At 46.2% G+C, this 18,391-nt stretch overlaps 1 protein-coding gene across 3 annotated transcripts in view; it reads left to right on the top strand.

Moving 5' to 3' along the window:
* Positions 1-18,391, top strand: part of LOC144506920 (formin-like) — a 285,230-nt gene that overhangs the window by 181,521 nt on the left and 85,318 nt on the right. For all 3 annotated transcript variants that reach the window (XM_078233301.1, XM_078233299.1, XM_078233302.1), the window contains one exon: positions 13,151-13,243. In XM_078233301.1, the coding sequence (XP_078089427.1) occupies positions 13,151-13,243 (93 nt within the window). The remainder of the gene's footprint in view (positions 1-13,150; positions 13,244-18,391) is intronic.

Below are 18,391 nucleotides of genomic sequence, written 5' to 3'. Positions count from 1 at the left end.
ACCCTCACAGCATTTAATAAACATCCAGATGAGCACTTGAAATGCCCTAGGATACAAGTCTATGGACCAAGTGCTGGGAAATGTGAATAGAATAGATAGGTGTTTGAAGGCCAGCACAGACACAATGGGCCGAAGGGCCTCTTTCTGTGCTGTACAAGCCTATGGCTCTAAATTTCTCCTCATCTGAGTCCCAAATGGGCAGCCACTTATTCTGAAACTATGGCCCCTTATTCTTGACTGCCTACCCAATGGAAAGGTCCCCCAGTCCTGTCAAACCACTTGCGAATTTGACATGTTTCAGTGAGATCAGCTCCCATTCTTCTGAACTCTGGACAATAATGTACTCATTCTCTCGCAGGACAATCCCCTCATTCCAGGTGTCAGTGGAGTGAAACTTCATTGCGCTCTCTGAGGCAACTATATCCTTCCTTAGGTGTAGAGACTGAAACTGTGTTGTAAACTGCGCAGTATTCCAGATGTGGCCTTATAAATACAGATGCACCTCTTTACTCTTATTCCTTTGTGATAAAGATGGACACATTTGCTTTTCTAAGTATTTCCTCTGTCTGAATGTTAACTTTATGATTCATGCACAAGGACAACAGATCCCTCTGAATACTAATATGAATCCAAAGATGTTCGGGTTAGGTTGATTGGCCATGTTAAAATTGCCCTTAGTGTCCAGGGATGCGTAGGTTAGAGGGATTAGTGGGTAAATATGTAGGGATATGGGGGTAGGGCCTGGGTGGGATTGTGGTCGGTGCAGACTCGATGGGCCGAATGGCCTCTTTCTGTGCTAATGTTTCTAAGATTTCTCAGATTTCCCAGTCTCTCGATGTTAAAATAAATTCTCCTCTTTTTGTTTTACCTCTCCAGAGTGGATAATATCACATTTCTCCACATTATCATAGAATCATAGGATCCCTACAATGCAAAAGGAGGCCATTCGGCCCATCAAGTCTGCACTGACCACAATCCCACCCAGTCCCGATTCCCCTAACCCCACGTATTAACTCTGCTAATCCCTCTGACACTAAGGGTCAATTTAGCATGGCCAGTCAACCTAACCTGCGCACCTTTGGAGCCTGGGAGGAAACTGGAGCACCCGGAGGAAACACACACAGACACAGGGAGAACGTGCAGACTCCGCACAGACAGTGACCCGAGGCCGGAATTGAACCCGGGCCCCTGGCGGTGTGAGGCAGCAGTGCTAACCTCTACCTGCCATATTCTTGCCCAGTCATTTAACCTTTGGAGCCTCTTTGCATCCTCCTCACTGTTTATCTTCCCATTAACTTTTCATCATCAACAAACCTGGATGCATGACACTTGATCCCCTCATATAAGCTATTGAAATATATTGTAACCACCTGAGGCCAAAGTATCAACAGTGCCACAACCACTAGCTACAGGCTGCCAACCCGAAAATGACCCCCTTGTTTCTCCTCTCTGTTCTCTTTCCATTGACTGATCCTCAATCCATGCTAACATTTCCTTGGTGACCTGGATTTTGTAAAAATGACCTCCTGTGCAACGCCTTCGAGAGGTCTATTTGAAAATATAAATGTACTTTCCTCCTCCCTTATCCATATTACTAGTTCCATCCTCACAATACTCAAAATGATTGTCAAACACAAGGGGCGAGATTCTCTGGCCTCCAAGCCACGTGTTTCCCGCTGGCGGGAGGTTGTCTAATAGTGGTAGGATGCTCTGGTCTCACCGCTGTCAATGGGAATTCCCATTGATATCACTCCACACCGGTGGGAAAGCCTTCGGCAGGGTTGCGCTGCCGGCAGGACCGGAGAATCCCACTGGCATGAATGACTGGAGAATTCTGGCACATTTCCCTTACATAAGTCCTTGTTGACACTGCCTACTCATACTAAGGTTTGCCAAGTGCCCTATTTTCATGCTCGGAATAGTATTTTCTCGCATTTAATCGTGTGCATCGTGCAAACCCAACCTGTAATTCCCATTGAAGGGGCTTTAACTTACAGGATACTGCGAGGCCTGGATAGAATGGACGTGGAGAGGATGTTTCCACCAGTAGGAAAAACTAGAACCAGAGGGCACAACCTCAGGCTAAAGGGACGATCCTTTAAAACAAAGATGAGGAGGGATTTCTTCAGCCAGAGAGCGGTGAATCTGTGGAACTCTTTGCCGCAGAAGGCTGTGGAGGCCAGGTCATTGAGTGTCTTTAAGACAGAGATAGATAGGTTCTTGATTAATAAGGGGATCAGGGGTTATGGGGAAAAGGCGGGAGAATGGGGATGAGAAAAATATCAGCCATGATTGAATGGCGGAGCAGACTCAATGGGCCGAGTGGCCTAATTCTGCTCCTATGTCTTATGGTCTTATGGTCTTTAAGGAGATAACTGCATTGCCATTCTGTAACGGGACAGGAGATTCTGTGACCCTCCCTTGCAGCCTGTCCGCACACAGGTTCAGGGGTGCTATTGCCCTCGAAGCTGTAATGTTGAACTTAACCCTCACGTTATCTATTGCAGCATCCTGTCCGGGCGGCTGATCAGCTCCAGAGCTCTGACAAAGGGTCATGCAGACTGAAAACCTGAGCTCTCTGTCTCTCTCCGCAGAGGCTGTCAGACCTGCTGAGATTTTCCAGCATTTTCTATCTCCAGAATCTTCCCCTTTTGTGCAAACTTGCGAGTTCCGATGGTGGCATTCTTGACCGCACTGCGCTTCCCTGGATCTGGTTATTCCCAGCCTTTTCCTCTGCAAGACGAGCACAGAATGTTCAAGAATTTTGACTGTCGGGAATAGTCGTCTCCCCAGAGGTGCAGGTGTGTTCCACGTTAATGAGCAGGAGACACCTTGTCCTCTATAATTCTCCCTTTACAGCATTGGTCCAAAGATGGACAAAAGAGCTGAGAGTGTCAGGGAGGCGGGGGGAGATATCGGATAAATACCTGAAAAGATAAACATTCCGGGGTAAAGAGAGGGAGAGTGCTACTGACTGAGTTGCTCTTGCAAAGGATTAGTACAGACAAGACTGACCAAATGGCCGCTCTCCTGTGCTGCGACCATTCTCTGGTAAATTGTATTCCTGCTTTGTAGCTTTGTGTGGGGTTCAGAATGGAGCCATGCGCCATATTACATGTGATGACCCTTATCACCCAGCCTTTGATTTACTACGGTGGTTCCAAAGCAGCTGCCACAAGGGGTGGCAATAAAATGAAGCAGTGGTGACTATTGCCAGGACAATGATGTTCACCTTGTTGAGGCACTGCTTGTGCTCATGTATCTACTGCACATTGAGGGACTGGAATTCATTTCAGTTCACTAAAATGGCCAAATTTGATATGATTTAGTACTGTGACATGTATTAGTATACATTGAAAAAAATTGTTTCTTGCGCACTATACAGACAAAGCATACCATTCATAGAAAGGAAAGGAGAAAGTGCAGAATGTAGTGTTACAGTCATAGTTAGGGTGGAGCGAAAGATCAACTTAGGATGAGGTAGGTCTATTCAAAAGTCTGATGGGCAGCAGGAGAGAAGCTGTTCTTGAGTCGGTTGGTACGTGACCTCAGACTTTTGTATCTTTTTCCCGACGGAAGAAGGTGGAAGAGAGAATGTCCGGGGTGCATGGGGTCCTTAATTATGCTGGCTGCCTTTCCGAGGCAGCGGTAAGTGTAGACAGAGTCAATGGATGGGAGACAGGTTTGTGTGATGGATTGGGCTACATTCACGACCTTTTGTAGTTTCTTGCGGTCTTGGGCAGAGCAGGAGCCATACCAAGCTGTGATACAACCAGAAAGAATGCTTTCTATGGTGCATCTGTAAAAGTTGGTGAGAGTCGTAGCTGACATGCCAAATTTCCTCAGTCTCCTGAGAAAGTAGAGGTGCCGGCGGGCTTTCTTAACTATAGTGTCAGCATGGGGGGACCAAAAAACAAAGAACAGTACAGCACAGGAAACAGGCCCTTCGGCCCTCCAAGCGTGTGCCGCTCATTGGTCCAACTAGACCATTCGTTTGTATCCCTCCATTCCCAGACTGCTCATGTGACTATCCAGGTAAGTCTTAAACGATGCCAGCGTGTCTGCCTCCACCACCCTACTTGGCAGCGCATTCCAGGCCCCCACCACCCTCTGTGTGAAAAACGTCCCTCTGATATCTGAGTTATACTTCGCCCCTCTCAACTTGAGTCCGTGACCCCTCGTGATCGTCACCTCCGACCTGGGAAAAAGTTTCCCACTGTTCACCCTATCTATACCCTTCATAATTTTGTACACCTCTATTGGGTCTCCCCTCATTCTCCGTCTTTCCAGGGAGAACAAGCCCAGTTTACCCAATCTCTCCTCATAGCTAAGACCCTCCATACCAGGCAACATCCTGGTAAACCTTCTCTGCACTCTCTCTAAAGCCTCCACGTCCTTCTGGTAGTGCGGCGACCAGAACTGGACACAGTACTCCAAATGTGGCCTAACCAGAGTTCTATATAACTGCAACATCAGACCCCAGCTTTTATACTCTATACCCCGTCCTGTAAAGGCAAGCATACCATGTGCCTTCTTCACCACCTTCTCCACCTGTGCTGCCACCTTCAAGGATTTGTGGACTTGCACACCTCGGTCCCTCTGTGTTTCTATACTCTTGATGGCTCTGCCATTTATTGTATAACTCCCCCCTACATTAGTTCTTCCAAAATGCATCACTTTGCATTTATCTGGATTAAATTCCATCTGCCATTTCTCCGCCCAATTTTCCAGCCTATCTATATCCTGCTGTATTGTCCGACAATGTTCATCGCTATCCGCAAGTCCAGCCATCTTCGTGTCATCCGCAAACTTGCTGATAACACCAGTTACACCTTCCTCCAAATCTTTTATGTATATCACAAATAGCAGAGGTCCCAGTACAGAGCCCTGCGGAACACCACTGGTAGTCATGATGTGGAGATGCCGGCGTTGGACTGGGGTAAACACAGTAAGAAGTTTAACAACACCAGGTTAAAGTCCAACAGGTTTATTTGGTAGCAAAAGCCACACAAGCTTTCGGGGCTTGGAGCTCCGAAAGCTTGTGTGGCTTTTGCTACCAAATAAACCTGTTGGACTTTAACCTGGTGTTGTTAAACTTCTTACTATGAACACCACTGGTCACAGACCTCCAGCCGGAAAAAGACCCTTCGACTGCTACCCTCTGTCTCCTGTGGCCAAGCCAGTTCTCTACCCATCTCGCCACCTCTCCTTGTATCCCATGAGCCTTAACCTTCTTAACCAACCTGCCATCAGGGATTTTGTCAAATGCCTTACTGAAATAATGCCTTACCAGGACAGGTTGTTGGTGATCTGGACACCGAAAAACTTGAAGCTTTCGACCCTTTCTACTTTGTCCCCATTGATGTAGACAGGGGCTTGTTCTCCTTTACACTTCCTGAAGTCGATGACAATCTCCTTTGTTTTGTTGATATTGAGGGACTGAAAAGTTCACGCTATTCCAGAACCTGGGCTCAGTCACAGCACTGATTTAGATACAAGCAAACCTTTCATCCAAATTAGTTGAAAACTGTGTTTACTGTAAACAAATGATTCATTTCCAAGTGTCTCATTTACATCCGAGAGTGCTGATTTTTGTGTATTATCCTTTGCTCCGTGAAATTTTATTTGGGAGATCCTTAACGTTTCCACATCAGATTTACTTGCATTCATCAATTTAACAGGCGCCAGTTCAGCTGTTATCAAACTGAGAGAAGTGAAATTTTGGCAAAGCCCATTGCAAAAAAAAAATCAAAGACAACAACATGAGAACTGTTTGGAAAATGCAATCAACGGTTTTGAAGAAATTCTTTGGGGATTGCTGACAAAGATTTCATTCTGATCCAGATGTGATTTTCCAGTGGCTGGGATGGGGGGGGGGGGGGGGGGGGGGGGGGCGGGGGGGGGGGGGGGTGTGGTGCTCACATTTCAGATGCTAATCGGCCCCCCGAAAGGTTGAAAATTGGATGCGAGAAGTAAGTTAACACTCATAGAACTCCTACAGTGCAGAAGGAGGTCATTTGGCCTATCGAACCTGCACTGATAATCCTACCCAGGCCCTATCCCCGTAACCCCACATATTTATCCTGCTAATCCCTCTGACACTCAAGAACAATTTAGCATGACCAATCAACCTAACTCGCACATTTTGAGAGCTTGGGAGGAAACCGGAGTGCCCAAAGGAAACCCACACAGACATGGGGAGAACATGCAAACTCCACACGGGCAGTGACCCGAAGCCAGATTTGAACCCAGGTCCTTGGCACTGTTGTGGATAAAGGGGAATCTGTCAATGTGCTGTACTTAGATTTCCAAAAAACACTTGATAAGGTGGCACATCAAATGTTATTGCAAAAAATAAAAGCTCACGGTGTAGGGGGTAGCATTGGCATGGCTCACAGGAAACAGAGTTGACAGGATGACGAGTGGCATGCCACAGGGACTCCTGACAGGAAGTCCACTTAAGGTAATGTGGCAGGTCATCAGTGACACTCTGTACCCTGGGGTGGCACGATGGCACAGTGGTCAGCACTGATGCCTCACAGCGCCAGGGACCCAGGTTCGATTCCCGACTTGGGTCACTGTCTGTGTGGAATCTGAACATGCTCCCCATGACTGCGTGGGTTTCCTCCGGATGCTCCGGTTTCTTCCCACAGTCCAAAGATGTGCAGGTTAGGTTGATTGGCCATGCTAAATTGCAACTTAGTATCAGGGGAACTAGCAGGATAAATACGTGGGGTTATGGGGATAGGGGTTGGGTGGGATTGTGGTTGGTGCAGACTCGATGGGCCAATTGGCCTCCTTCTGCACTGCAGGGATTCTACGATGACAAAGGGTCATTTGGACTTGAAGTGTCAGCTCTTTCCTCTCCTTACAGATGCTGCCAGACCTGCTGAGATTTTCCAGCATTTTCTCTTTTGGTTTCAGCATTGTATATTGATTGATGTCATATTCCACCTGCTGTGCTACCAATCATTAGAGTGTGTTGCACATATACAAACCATTGTGCCTAGGTGGCATCCAGCTCACTTTATGTCAGCAGTGTTTACTCACTTCTAGGACCCAATTTTCAACCTTTCGGGGACTGATTAGCATCTAGAATGTGAGCACCCCACACCGCTCCCCCCCCCTTCCCGCCACACCCCCGCCCTCCCACCCGCAGCCAGTGGAAAATCACATCTGGATCAGAATGAAATCTTTGTCAGCAAACCCCAAAAAATCCCTTCAAAACCGTCGACTGCATTTTCCAAACAGTGTTGTTCATGTTATTATCTTTGATTTTTTTTTGCAATGGGCTTTGCCAGAATTTCACTTCTCTCAGTTTGATAACAGCTGAACTGGCACCTGTTAAATTGATGAATGCAAGTAAATCTGATGTGGAAACGTTAAGGATCTCCCAAATAAAATCTCGCGGAGCAAAGGATAATACACAAAAATCAGCACTCTCGGATGTAAATGAGACACTTGGAAATGAATCATTTGTTTACAGTAAACACAATTTGGATGAAAGATTTGCTTATATCTAAATCAGTGCTGTTACTGAATCCAGGTTCTGTGTGCATTCCTCCTTTTGTTTTTATTTTTTATACAAAGCTTCCTATCGTAAAGAAAGCTCTTTGACATCATAGATAATCCCTTATCAAATTAGTGTTTGATGTCTGTCTGAATGTGTATTTAATTACTAAGGACAATGTGGTTCAACTTCGATCACTATTTTACTGTTTATTGCAAGGCCTAAGGACTAGGATTTCTGTCAATTCTACGAGTGTGGCATCCTGTGTTAATTACAACGGTTCCAATCAGTCATTGTTTAACGTCTGCACAAAAGTTTCATTCAAACTTTATACAGTCACAGAACAGTTATCATTCTGATCCTGATCAGCCATGACTTTCAGAATTGTTTTCCACTGTCGATAGCTGGCGACAGTTTTTGGAGAGTTTTCTGATTGCAAAGAACATAAGAACTAGGAGCAGGAGTAGGCCATCTGGCCCCTCAACCTGTTCCGCCATTCAATAAGATCATGGCTGATCTTTTCGTGGACTCAGCTCCACTTACCCGCCCGCTCACCATAATCCTTAATTCCTTTATTGTTCAAAAATTGTCTCTATCCTTGCCTTAAAAACTTTCAATAAGGGAGCCTGAACTGCTTCACTGGGCAGGGAATTCCACAGATTCACAACCCTTTGGGTGAAGAAGTTCCTCCTCAACTCAGTCCTAAATCTGCTTCCCCTTATTTTGAGGCTATGCCCCCTAGTTCTAGTTTCACCTGCCAGTGGAAACAACTTCCCTGCTTCTATCTTATCTATTCCCTTCATAATCTTATATGTTTCTATAAGATCTCCCCTCATTTTTCTGAATTCCAATGAGTATAGTCCCAGTCTACTGTAGCAACATCAACAACATCAGGAAGAACAATTAAAGTTTGTTGCGTAATCCTTGATATTAAGCGTTTCACCAAAGATAGCATGAGGAGTCCAGTAAAAGGCATAGCCACCCAGCCTGCGCTCAAATGTACCAAGCTCCAGCCTTCGTATTGTTGCAGTGGGAAGGGGGAGGATCCAGTTTGATTTTGATTTGATTTGATTTATTATTGTCACATGTATGAACATACAGTGAAAAGTATTGTTTCTTGCGCGCTATACAGACAAAGCATACCGTTCATAGAGAAGGAAAAGAGAGAATGCAGAATGTAGTGTTACAGTCATAGCTAGAGTGTAGAGAAAGATCAATTTAATGCGAGGTAGGTCTATTCAAAAGTCTGATGGCAGCAGGGAAGAAGCTGTTCTTGAGTTGGTTGGTACATGACCTCAGACTTCTTCCAACGGAAGGAGGTGGAAAAGAGAATGTCTGGGGTGCGTGGGGCCCTTAATTATGCTGGCTGTTTTGCCGAGGCAGCGGGAAGTGTAGACAGAGTCAATGGATGGGAGGCTGGTTTGCGTGATGGATTGGGCTACATTCACGACCTTTTGTAGTTTCTTGTGGCCTTGAGCAGAGCAGGAGCCATACCAAGCTGTGATACAACCAGAAAAAATGCTTTCTATGGTGCATCTGTAAAAGTTGATGAGAGTCATAGCGGACATGCCAAATTTCCTTAGTCTTCTGAGAAAGTAGAGGCGTTGGTGGGGCTTTCTTAACTATAGTGTCAGCATGGAGGGTCCAGGACAGGTTGTTGTGGTCCACACAGGAACGAACAACAATGGCTCGAAATAGGAATGCTGTTCTGCTGAGAAAGTCTGAGGAGTCGGAGTCCAAATGAAAGAGCAGAATCTCAGAATGCAATCTCTGGATTGTTACCTGGCTGAACCCCACGCCAATTAGCATAGGGATAAAGGGTCGCGAATGAAGCCCAGTCCAACACACAAACCAGCCTCCCATCCATTGAGTCTGTCCACGCTTACTGCTGCCTTGGAAAAGCAGCCAGCATAATCAAGGACCCCACGCACTCCAGACTGAGAGGAAACCGGAGCCCCCGGAGGAAACCCAGGCAGACACGTGGAGAACATGCAAGCTCCACATAGACAGTGACCCAAGCCAGGAATCGAACCTGGGTCCCTGGTGCTGTGAGGCAGCAGTGCTAACCACTGTGCCACCATGTACTAGTACGAGTATGATTTATAGGTTAGGTAGATTGGCCATGCTAAATTGCCCCCTAATGTCCAGAGATATGTAGATTAGGTGGATTAGCCATAGTAAATGCATGAGGTTACAGGGATAGGGTGAGTGGATGGACCTGGCTAATATGCTCTTTTGGAGAGTCGGCATACACTCAATGGGCCTAATGGCCTCCTTCTGCACTGTAGCGAGTCTACGATTCTATTGAGTTCAGGAATTCAGGAAGTGAGTCACCTGCTGCTGGTTACCCAGCTTCTGGCAAAAGAAAAAGCAACAGAATACATTGCATTACTACATAGAGAATTTGTGTTGCTTATCCAGTTCTGTGACGTGGTGATCTCCAAGGTGTTGGTATTAGGGAATGGAAATGCCATTGAATGTCCAGTGGAGATGACCAGGTTCTCTTTAGCTGGAGATGGTCATTGCCAAGCATATGATGGGCCGAAGAGCCTCTCACTGGGATGCAGAGCTCCATGACTCTGTGGCATGTGTTGCAGAAATGCTACTTACCTCTTATTGGCCAGAGCTTTGCAGCATGCAAGAATGAGCTGCTTCATGTTTGAAATGGGGCTGTACATCCAGGAATTATAAGTAAACATTTTGACTTTACGATGCAGGGATGGTGATGAAAGAAGCAAATACCATAAGCTTTCGGAGCACTGCTCCTTCGTCAGATGGAGTGGAAATGTGCTCTCAAACAGTGCAAACAGACACAAAATCAAGTTGCAGAATACTGATTAGAATGCGAATCCTACAGCCAGCCTACAGGGACACGGTGGACAGAGTACCCTTCATCTCCTCCGGAGCCTTCAACATGTCATTGATGAAGACGAACATCTCGCCAAGGCCATCCCCACACCCCCACTTCTTGCCTTCAAACAACCGCACAACCTCAAACAGACCATTGTCCGCAGCAAACTACCCAGCCTTCAGGAGAACAGTGACCACGACACCACACAACCCTGCCACAGCAACTTCTGCAAGACGTGCCGGATCATCGACACGGATGCCATCATCTCACGTGAGAACACCATCTCCCAGGTACACGGTACCTACTCTTGCAACTCGGCCAACATTGTCTACCTGATACGCTGCAGGAAAGGATGTCCTGAGGCATGGTACATTGGGGAAACCATGCAGACGCTACGACAACGGATGAATGAACACCGCTCGACAATCACCAGGCAAGACTGTTCTCTTCCTGTGGGGGAGCACTTCAGCAGTCACGGGCATTCAGTCTCTGATCTTCAGGTAAGCGTTCTCCAAGGCGGCCTTCATGACACACGACAGCGCAGAGTCGCTGAGCAGAAACTGATAGCCAAGTTCCGCACACATGAGGACGGCCTAAACCGGGATGTTGGATTTATGTCACATTATCAGTAACCCCCACAGCTTGCCTCCTGGGCTTGCAGAATCTCACTAGCTGTTCTGTCTGGAGATAATACACATCTCTTTAACCTGTGTTTAATGTTCCCTCCACCCACATTGTCTGTACCTTTAAGACCTGGCTGGTTGTAGGATTCGCATTCTAATCAGTATTCTGCAACTTGATTTTGTGTCTGTTTGCACATTTCCACTCCATCTGACGAAGGAGCAGTGCTCCGAAAGCTTATGGTATTTGCTACCAAATAAACCTGTTGGACTTTAACCTGGTGTTGTGAGACTTCTCACTGTGTCCACCCCAGTCCAACGCCGGCATCTCCACATGATGAAAGAAGCAGCAGAAGATAGTTCAGCTTAGGAAGCTGTCCTGAGTAATACCCACAGCAATGTCCTAGGATTGAGATAATTGTCCTTTAACAACCTTAACCTCTACTTCTGTGACAGTCTGACACTAGTCACTGCAATGACAGCTATGATGCCCATTGAGTTCAGTTCCACTGGGGCTCCTTCATGCCTCACTTGTTCAAATGATTCTTTGATGCCAAGGGCAGTCAGTCAGTCCAGCCGCTCTCCTTAAAGGAAGAATATTACCAGAAAACTTCTTGCTGGTAACGATAAAAAATACATGCATCGTACAGTATGTGAAAGGCCGACGGGAATACTGTGGAGCCAAACACCCTTAATAAAGCAGATGTGGAAGCAGAGAAGAACAGAGAGTTGGAAAACACCAGTCAGGTGGAAAGCGAACTTGATGCAAACTCCATGATCTCAAACTCATGTGGACTCAATTACAGAAGATTAATGACATTGCCAAGCCAGACAAAGTAAGAAACGCCAGTCATGTTTTGTAAGAATGTAAAAATCTGGTAAATATGGTGGCTACTTAAGAGACATTGCCTCACACACCATGTTGAATGTTTCCATTACTTATTGTCAGTACCAAGAGGTCATTTAGCGCTGTCATTTGCCACGTCAGGTTTGAAAATAGTTTGTAAATAGTGTAAATAGTGGCATGAATGCATGACCACTATTCTCAGAATTAGCACTGCTGCCTCACAGCGCCAGGAACCCGGGTTCAATTCCGGCTTTGGGTCACTGTCTGTGCGGAGTCTGCACGTTCTCCCTGTGTCTGTGTGGGTTTCCTCCGGGTGCTCCGGTTTCCTCCCACAGTCCAAAAGACGTGCTGGTTAGGTGCATTAGCCGTGCTAAATTCACCCTCAGTGTACCTGAACAGGTGCCGGAGTGTGGCGACTAGGAGATTCTCACAGTAACTTCATTGCAGTGTTAATGTAAGCCTACTTTTAACTAATAAATAAACAAACTGAAGGGCAAAGACAGCAGATACATGGGAACACCATCCCTGCAAGTTCCCCTCCAAACCACTCACTACCCTGACTTTGTGTTCAATCACTGTTCCTTCACTGTTATTGCAATTCCCTTTCTAACATCATTCTGGGTGTGTTTGCTTCCGAGGGACTGCAGAGGTTCACAAATTTCACCATCACCTTCTCAAGGTCATTTGCGATAGGTAACAAATGTTGGACTGTCCAGCGACACACCTGCTGCCATCAAAATTTTGAATGGACCTACCTTATCTTAAGTTGATCTTTCTCTACACCCTAGCTCTGACTGTAATGCGACATTCTGCACCCTCTCCTTTCCTTCTCCCCTATGTATGGGGCTATGGGGATAGAGCCTGGGTGGGATTGTAGTTGGTGTAGACTCGATGGGCCGAATGGCCTCCTTCTGTGATGTAGGATTCTATGTACTCTAAGCTTTGTCTGTATAACGCGCAAGAAACAATACTTTTCACTGTATCCCAATACATGTGACAATAATAAATCAAATCAAAATGTGTTTGCAAGCATAATCAGTGCAGTGCGAAAATTAAAGCAACGTGATCTTTTTCTGTGTCGCTGTAGTTATTGAAGTAATCAGTATAAATAAAAGCATAACAATTTCAAAATGTTAGCACAGAAACCTTTTATAAATGCGACTTGGCTTTTGCTTAATTTGGCTACAAGCTTGATAGTTTTCTGGCTTCTCTCTGAACAGACTTTGGTAATTGTTCATAAGGTTTAAATGAAATGCTGTAACCTTGACAGAAGATTTTGTTTTGAAAACTAATAATTCCTTGATGATTTTTGCATTTTTCAGCATGTGAGAAAGAAATAAGGCTTGTTTGCCAACAGTCATCAGAGCAGGAGCTCCAGCCTTTCAAAGAAAAGATGGAAGCATTTATTCAAGATGGTAAGTACGAGATATACTTTAACACCACTTGTGTAGTGAAATACCAGTAAAATATCAATTGCATTTTCAGATTTCATATTACGTTCGCAGTACAGCTTCAACTGATGTTCATGTGCAATAAAAGCTGAAAATTACTCATTGTTTTCTGTAATTATCATAAATACAAGGGCGGCACGGTGGCACAGTGGTTAGCACTGCTGCTTCACAGCTCCAGGGACCTGGGTTCGATTCCCGGCTTGGGTCACTGCCTGTGTGGAGTTTGCACATTCTCCTCGTGTCTGCGTGAGTTTCCTCCGGGTGCTCCGGTTTCCTCCCACAGTCCAAAGATGTGCGGGACAGGTTGATTGGCCATGCTAAATTGCCACTTAGTGTCAGGCGGACTAGCTAGGGTAAATGCATGGGGTTATGGGGATAGGGCCTGGGTGGGACGGTGATCGGTGCAGACTCGATGGGCCGAATGGCCTCCTTCAGAACTGTAGGATTCTATGATTCTGTGAACATGCCGAAAATCGAGGACAAACCCTGATTACATCGAGAGGTAATGTGCAGCCTTGGAGCAAGTGTCTCAGTTTAAATTGTGAAACCAGTGAAGAATGTGCCTCATGTTGTTGATTGACAGCGATTTGAGTCGGGGGAACAGGAATTGCCATTTAAAGGCAACCTGCGCTTCTTAAATATATGACTCACCTTGGCTGCTGTGAAGTGTTGTACCTTATGGCAGTGAAAAATGGAGTGAAGAGGTACCAGGGCAAGGAACGCGTTAATTCCCCATTGCTGTGCTGTTGGTCATGATGTGGCCATTGCTGAGATGTTGGTGATGATGTGGTCATTAACCTGGTGTTGTTAAACTTCTTACTAAAGATGTTGGTACAGGGATTGTTATTTGCTCCTGATAGCAAAAGGGTTGAAAGGAAAGTCATGCAGCAGAGGTGGCAGAGCTTGTGAGTGTGAAGAGCTTAGACTAGAATCTAACTGCAATAGTATAGAAAGTTCTATGGTCTGATTAGAGCTTCCAAGGTAAGGTTCCTATTCTCATCTCTCCTAGTCTTTGCTTAGATCTGCACTTACACTTCATTGAACCTCTTTCTGCAGTTCCTGGCTCAATGTTCATGTGCTATTGTCCTGCCAATCTCTCTGGTTGCAACAAATAGCATTGTCTGTGTTTGGGTTCCTTATAGAAGTTCTGAGCCAGGGGTAGAGGGATTATCTCTGGCCTGAAGCAGCCAGTATCTGACCCATCACTCCAGGTGAAAGAAAACTGAAATAAGGAGGAATTTCTTCAGCCAGAGAATGGTGAATCTGTAGAATTCATCGCCACAGAAGGCTGTGGAGACCTGGTCATTGAGCGTCTTTAAGACCGAGATATATATGTTCTTGATTGGTAAGGGGATCAAAGGTTACGGGAAAAAGGCGGGGTTGAGAAATTTATCAGCCATGATCGAATGGTAGACCAGACTCGATTGGCCGAATGGCCTAATTCTTCTCCTATATCTTATGATGTTATAGCCTTAAAAGGGTGGTTAAGAAATTACACTGAGCAAAGCCATTGGCCATCTGTCAGGAAACCAGGCTTCATCCACTGCCACTGATCACGCACCCGCTTCCCTTTTACAGAGGATGGGATTTTCCAGTCCTTCCCGGTGCGGGGAATCTTCCAGTCACTGGTGAATCCCTGTGGCGAGTTCCCCAGCGGCAGGGCAAGCGAGTTATACAAAATGCCATAGATCTCGGTGGGACCAAAGATATCGCCAGCAGCCAATGGCGAGGCACTTCCAGAGCCGGAAAACGCGCGACGGGGTGGGCTGCAAAATGCGGTCAGAGTGAATGCCCCTTCTGTTGACAGTCATCCTTGGCTTCCATTTGGAACACAGTAAGAAGTCTCACAACACCAGGTTAAAGTCCAACAGGTTTATTTGGTAGCAAATACCATAAGCTTTCGGAGCACTGCTCCTTCGTCAGATGGAGTGGAAATGTGCTCTCAAACAGAGCAAACAGACAAAATCAAGTTGCAGAATACTGATTAGAATGCGAATCCTACAGCCAACCAGGTCTTAAAGGTACAGACAATGTGGGTGGAGGGAACATTAAACACAGGTTAAAGAGATGTGTATTGTCTCCAGACAGAACAGCTAGTGAGATTCTGCAAGCCCAGGAGGCAAGCTGTGGGGGTTACTGATAATGTGACATAAATCCAACATCCCGGTTTAGGCCGTCCTCATGTGTGCGGAACTTGGCTATCAGTTCCTGCTCAGCGACTGTGCGCTGTCGTGTGTCGTGAAGGCCACCTTGGAGAACGCTTACCTGAAGATCCAAGGCTGAATGCCCGTGACTGCTGAAGTGCTTCCCCAGAGAGCACATTTCCACTCCATCTGACGAAGGAGCAGTGCTCCGAAAGCTTATGGTATTTGCTACCAAATAAACCTGTTGGACTTTAACCTGGTGTTGTGAGACTTCTTACTGTGTTCACCCCAGTCCAACGCCGGCATCTCCACATCATTCCATTTGGAGCACACAGGACACTTTGGGGAAGATGGTGGCATCGTGGTATTGTAACTGGACTAGTAATCTAGAGACCTAGGTTAACGCTCTGGGGACCAGGGTTCGAATCCCACCACGACAGCTGGTGGAATTTAAATTCAATTAATAAATCTGGAATTGAAAAGTCTCAGTAATTGGTGACCATGACAACTATCATCAGTTGTAAAAACCCATCCATTTCACTGACGTCCTTTGGGGAAGGAAATCTGCCATCCTTACCTGGTCGGGCCTACATGTGACTCCTGACCCACAGCAATGTGGAAAGTAGGAAAGATTATTTATTAGTCACAAGTAGGCTTACATTAACACTGCAATGAAGTTACTGTGAAAATCCCCTAGTCGCCACACTCTGGCGTCTGTTCGGGTACACTGAGGGAGAATTTAGTACGGCCAATGCACCTAACCAGCACGTCTTTCAGACTGTGGGAGGAAACCAGAGCAGCTGGAGGAAACCCACGCAGACACGGGGAAAACGTGCAGACTCCACACAGACAGTGACCCGAGCCGGGAATCGAATCCGGGTCCCTGGCGCTGTGAGGCAGCAGTGCTAACCACTGTGCCACCGTGTTGCCTCTAATAAACTATCAATGCGATGGCCAGGAATTGAACCCGGGTCAACTGCTTGGAAGGTAGCTATGCTCACCACTACGTGGTTGACTCTTAACTGTCCTCTGAAATGGCCTAGCAAGCCACTCAGTTCAAGGGGTGTCAGAGATGGGCAACAAATGCTGGTCCAGCCAGCGACACCCACATCCCATGAAAGAACCAATTGATATACAGTAAATGGCAGAACCCTTAAGAGTATTGATAGGCAAAGGGATCTGGGTGTACAGGTACACAGGTCACTGAAAGTGGCAATGCAGGTGGAGAAGGTAGTCAAGAAGGCATACAGCATGCTTGCCTTCATCGGCCGGGGCATTGAGTTTAAAAATTGGCAAGTCGTGTTGCAGCTTTATAGTACCTTAGTTAGGCCGCACTTGGCATATAGTGTTCAATTTTGGTCGCCACACTACCAGAAGGATGTGGATGCTTTGGAGAGGGTACAGAAAAGATTTACCAGGATGTTGCCTGGTATGGAGGGCATTAGCTATGAGGAGAGGTTGGAGAAACTTCGTTTGTTCTCATTGGAGCGACGGAGGTTGAGGGGAGACCTGATAGAAGTCTACAAAATTATGAGAGGCATGGACAGAGTGGATAGTCAGGAGCTTTTTCCCAGGCTGGAAGAGTCTGGGAAAAAGCACAGGTTTAAGATGCGTGGGGCAAGGTTTAAAGGAGATGTACGAGGCAGATTTTTTACACAGAGAATAGTGGGTGCCTGGAACTCGTTGCCGGGGGGATGTAGTGGAAGCGGATACGGTAGTGACTTTTAAGGGGTGTCTTAAGAAGTACATGAATAGGATGGGAATAGTGGGATATGGTCCCCGGAAGAGTAGGGGGTTTTAGTTCAGCCGGGCAGTATGGTCGGTGCAGGCTTGGAGGGCCGAAGGGCCTGTTCCTGTGCTGTAATTTTCTTTGATCTTTTTCTTTGTTAATTCTCTGGGCACCAACACTATCATGTTGCTTGGAAACCTCCTCAGAGGAGGTGAAGGTATTGTCCCTTTGCTGAAGAGTGCACCTATAAACTTGCACTGTAAATTCGTAGATATTCCTCAGTGTCACTCATTACAGAGCCTGAAGCATAGAGATTGAGGCCATGATTGAGAGTCAGAGGTATTGGTGTGCATGCCATCCTGCTGGGCTTCAGTTGCTCCTTGTGTGTCCGGAGCTGCAGGTACATTCTTACAGCTGGGTCCTCCTCCTCTTCCTTCAGTACCAGTGGGCAAACCCAGCACAGTGTCCATTCTACTGGCAGAGGCAAAACGCTAAAGCTGCAACGAAAAAAGAACACACATTCCAGATCATTCCCATAAAATTATCTTCACCGCAGAAGCCAAAGACACTCCTCCAAGCCCAGCAGCAGACTCAAACAATTAACCAGTGACTTCAATAAAGGCAAAATACTGCGGATGCTGGAATCTGAAACAAAAGCAGAAAATGCTGGAAAATCTCGGCAGTCTGACAGATTCTGTGGAGAGAGAATAGAGCCAACGTTTCGAGTCTGGATGACTCAAAAGTTCTGTTTCAGGAAAGTGTCTTTCAGGAGCTAAAGGTTTCTTATTTATACATTTCAATCACCTCAGCACTCCAGATACGTATCTCACGGGGAGGTCTACATTGTGATAACTGAGAATTGAGGTTGCCTAGACCGCTATGATGATCACTGAATTTCCAGGGGTGATTAGAAATGGGGAACCACCGCTTGTCACTATTGAACCCATTCTCCACTCTGCAATCAGACATGCACATCTCAATTCCAGCCCAAGTGTCTCTGTTTCTACTCGAATCTCTTTCATCTCCTGTTAGATCTCCTTTGCATTCTCCACCCAATTATTTATCCTCTATCACATGTTTCTCATTTGTTTTATTCGTTCAAAGACTGTGGGTGTCGCTGGCTTGGACCGCATTTATTGCCCATCCTTAATTGCCCGTGTGGTTTGCCAGGTCATTTTCAGGGGGCATTTAAGAGTCAATCACATTGCTGTGGCTCTGGAGTCACATGTAGGCCAGACC

Source organism: Mustelus asterias, chromosome 18 (genome assembly GCF_964213995.1).
Source record: "Mustelus asterias chromosome 18, sMusAst1.hap1.1, whole genome shotgun sequence".
NCBI classification, from domain to species: domain Eukaryota; kingdom Metazoa; phylum Chordata; class Chondrichthyes; order Carcharhiniformes; family Triakidae; genus Mustelus; species Mustelus asterias.
Note: the sequence above shows the minus strand (reverse complement) of the source record. Positions and strands in the feature narration are given on the sequence as shown.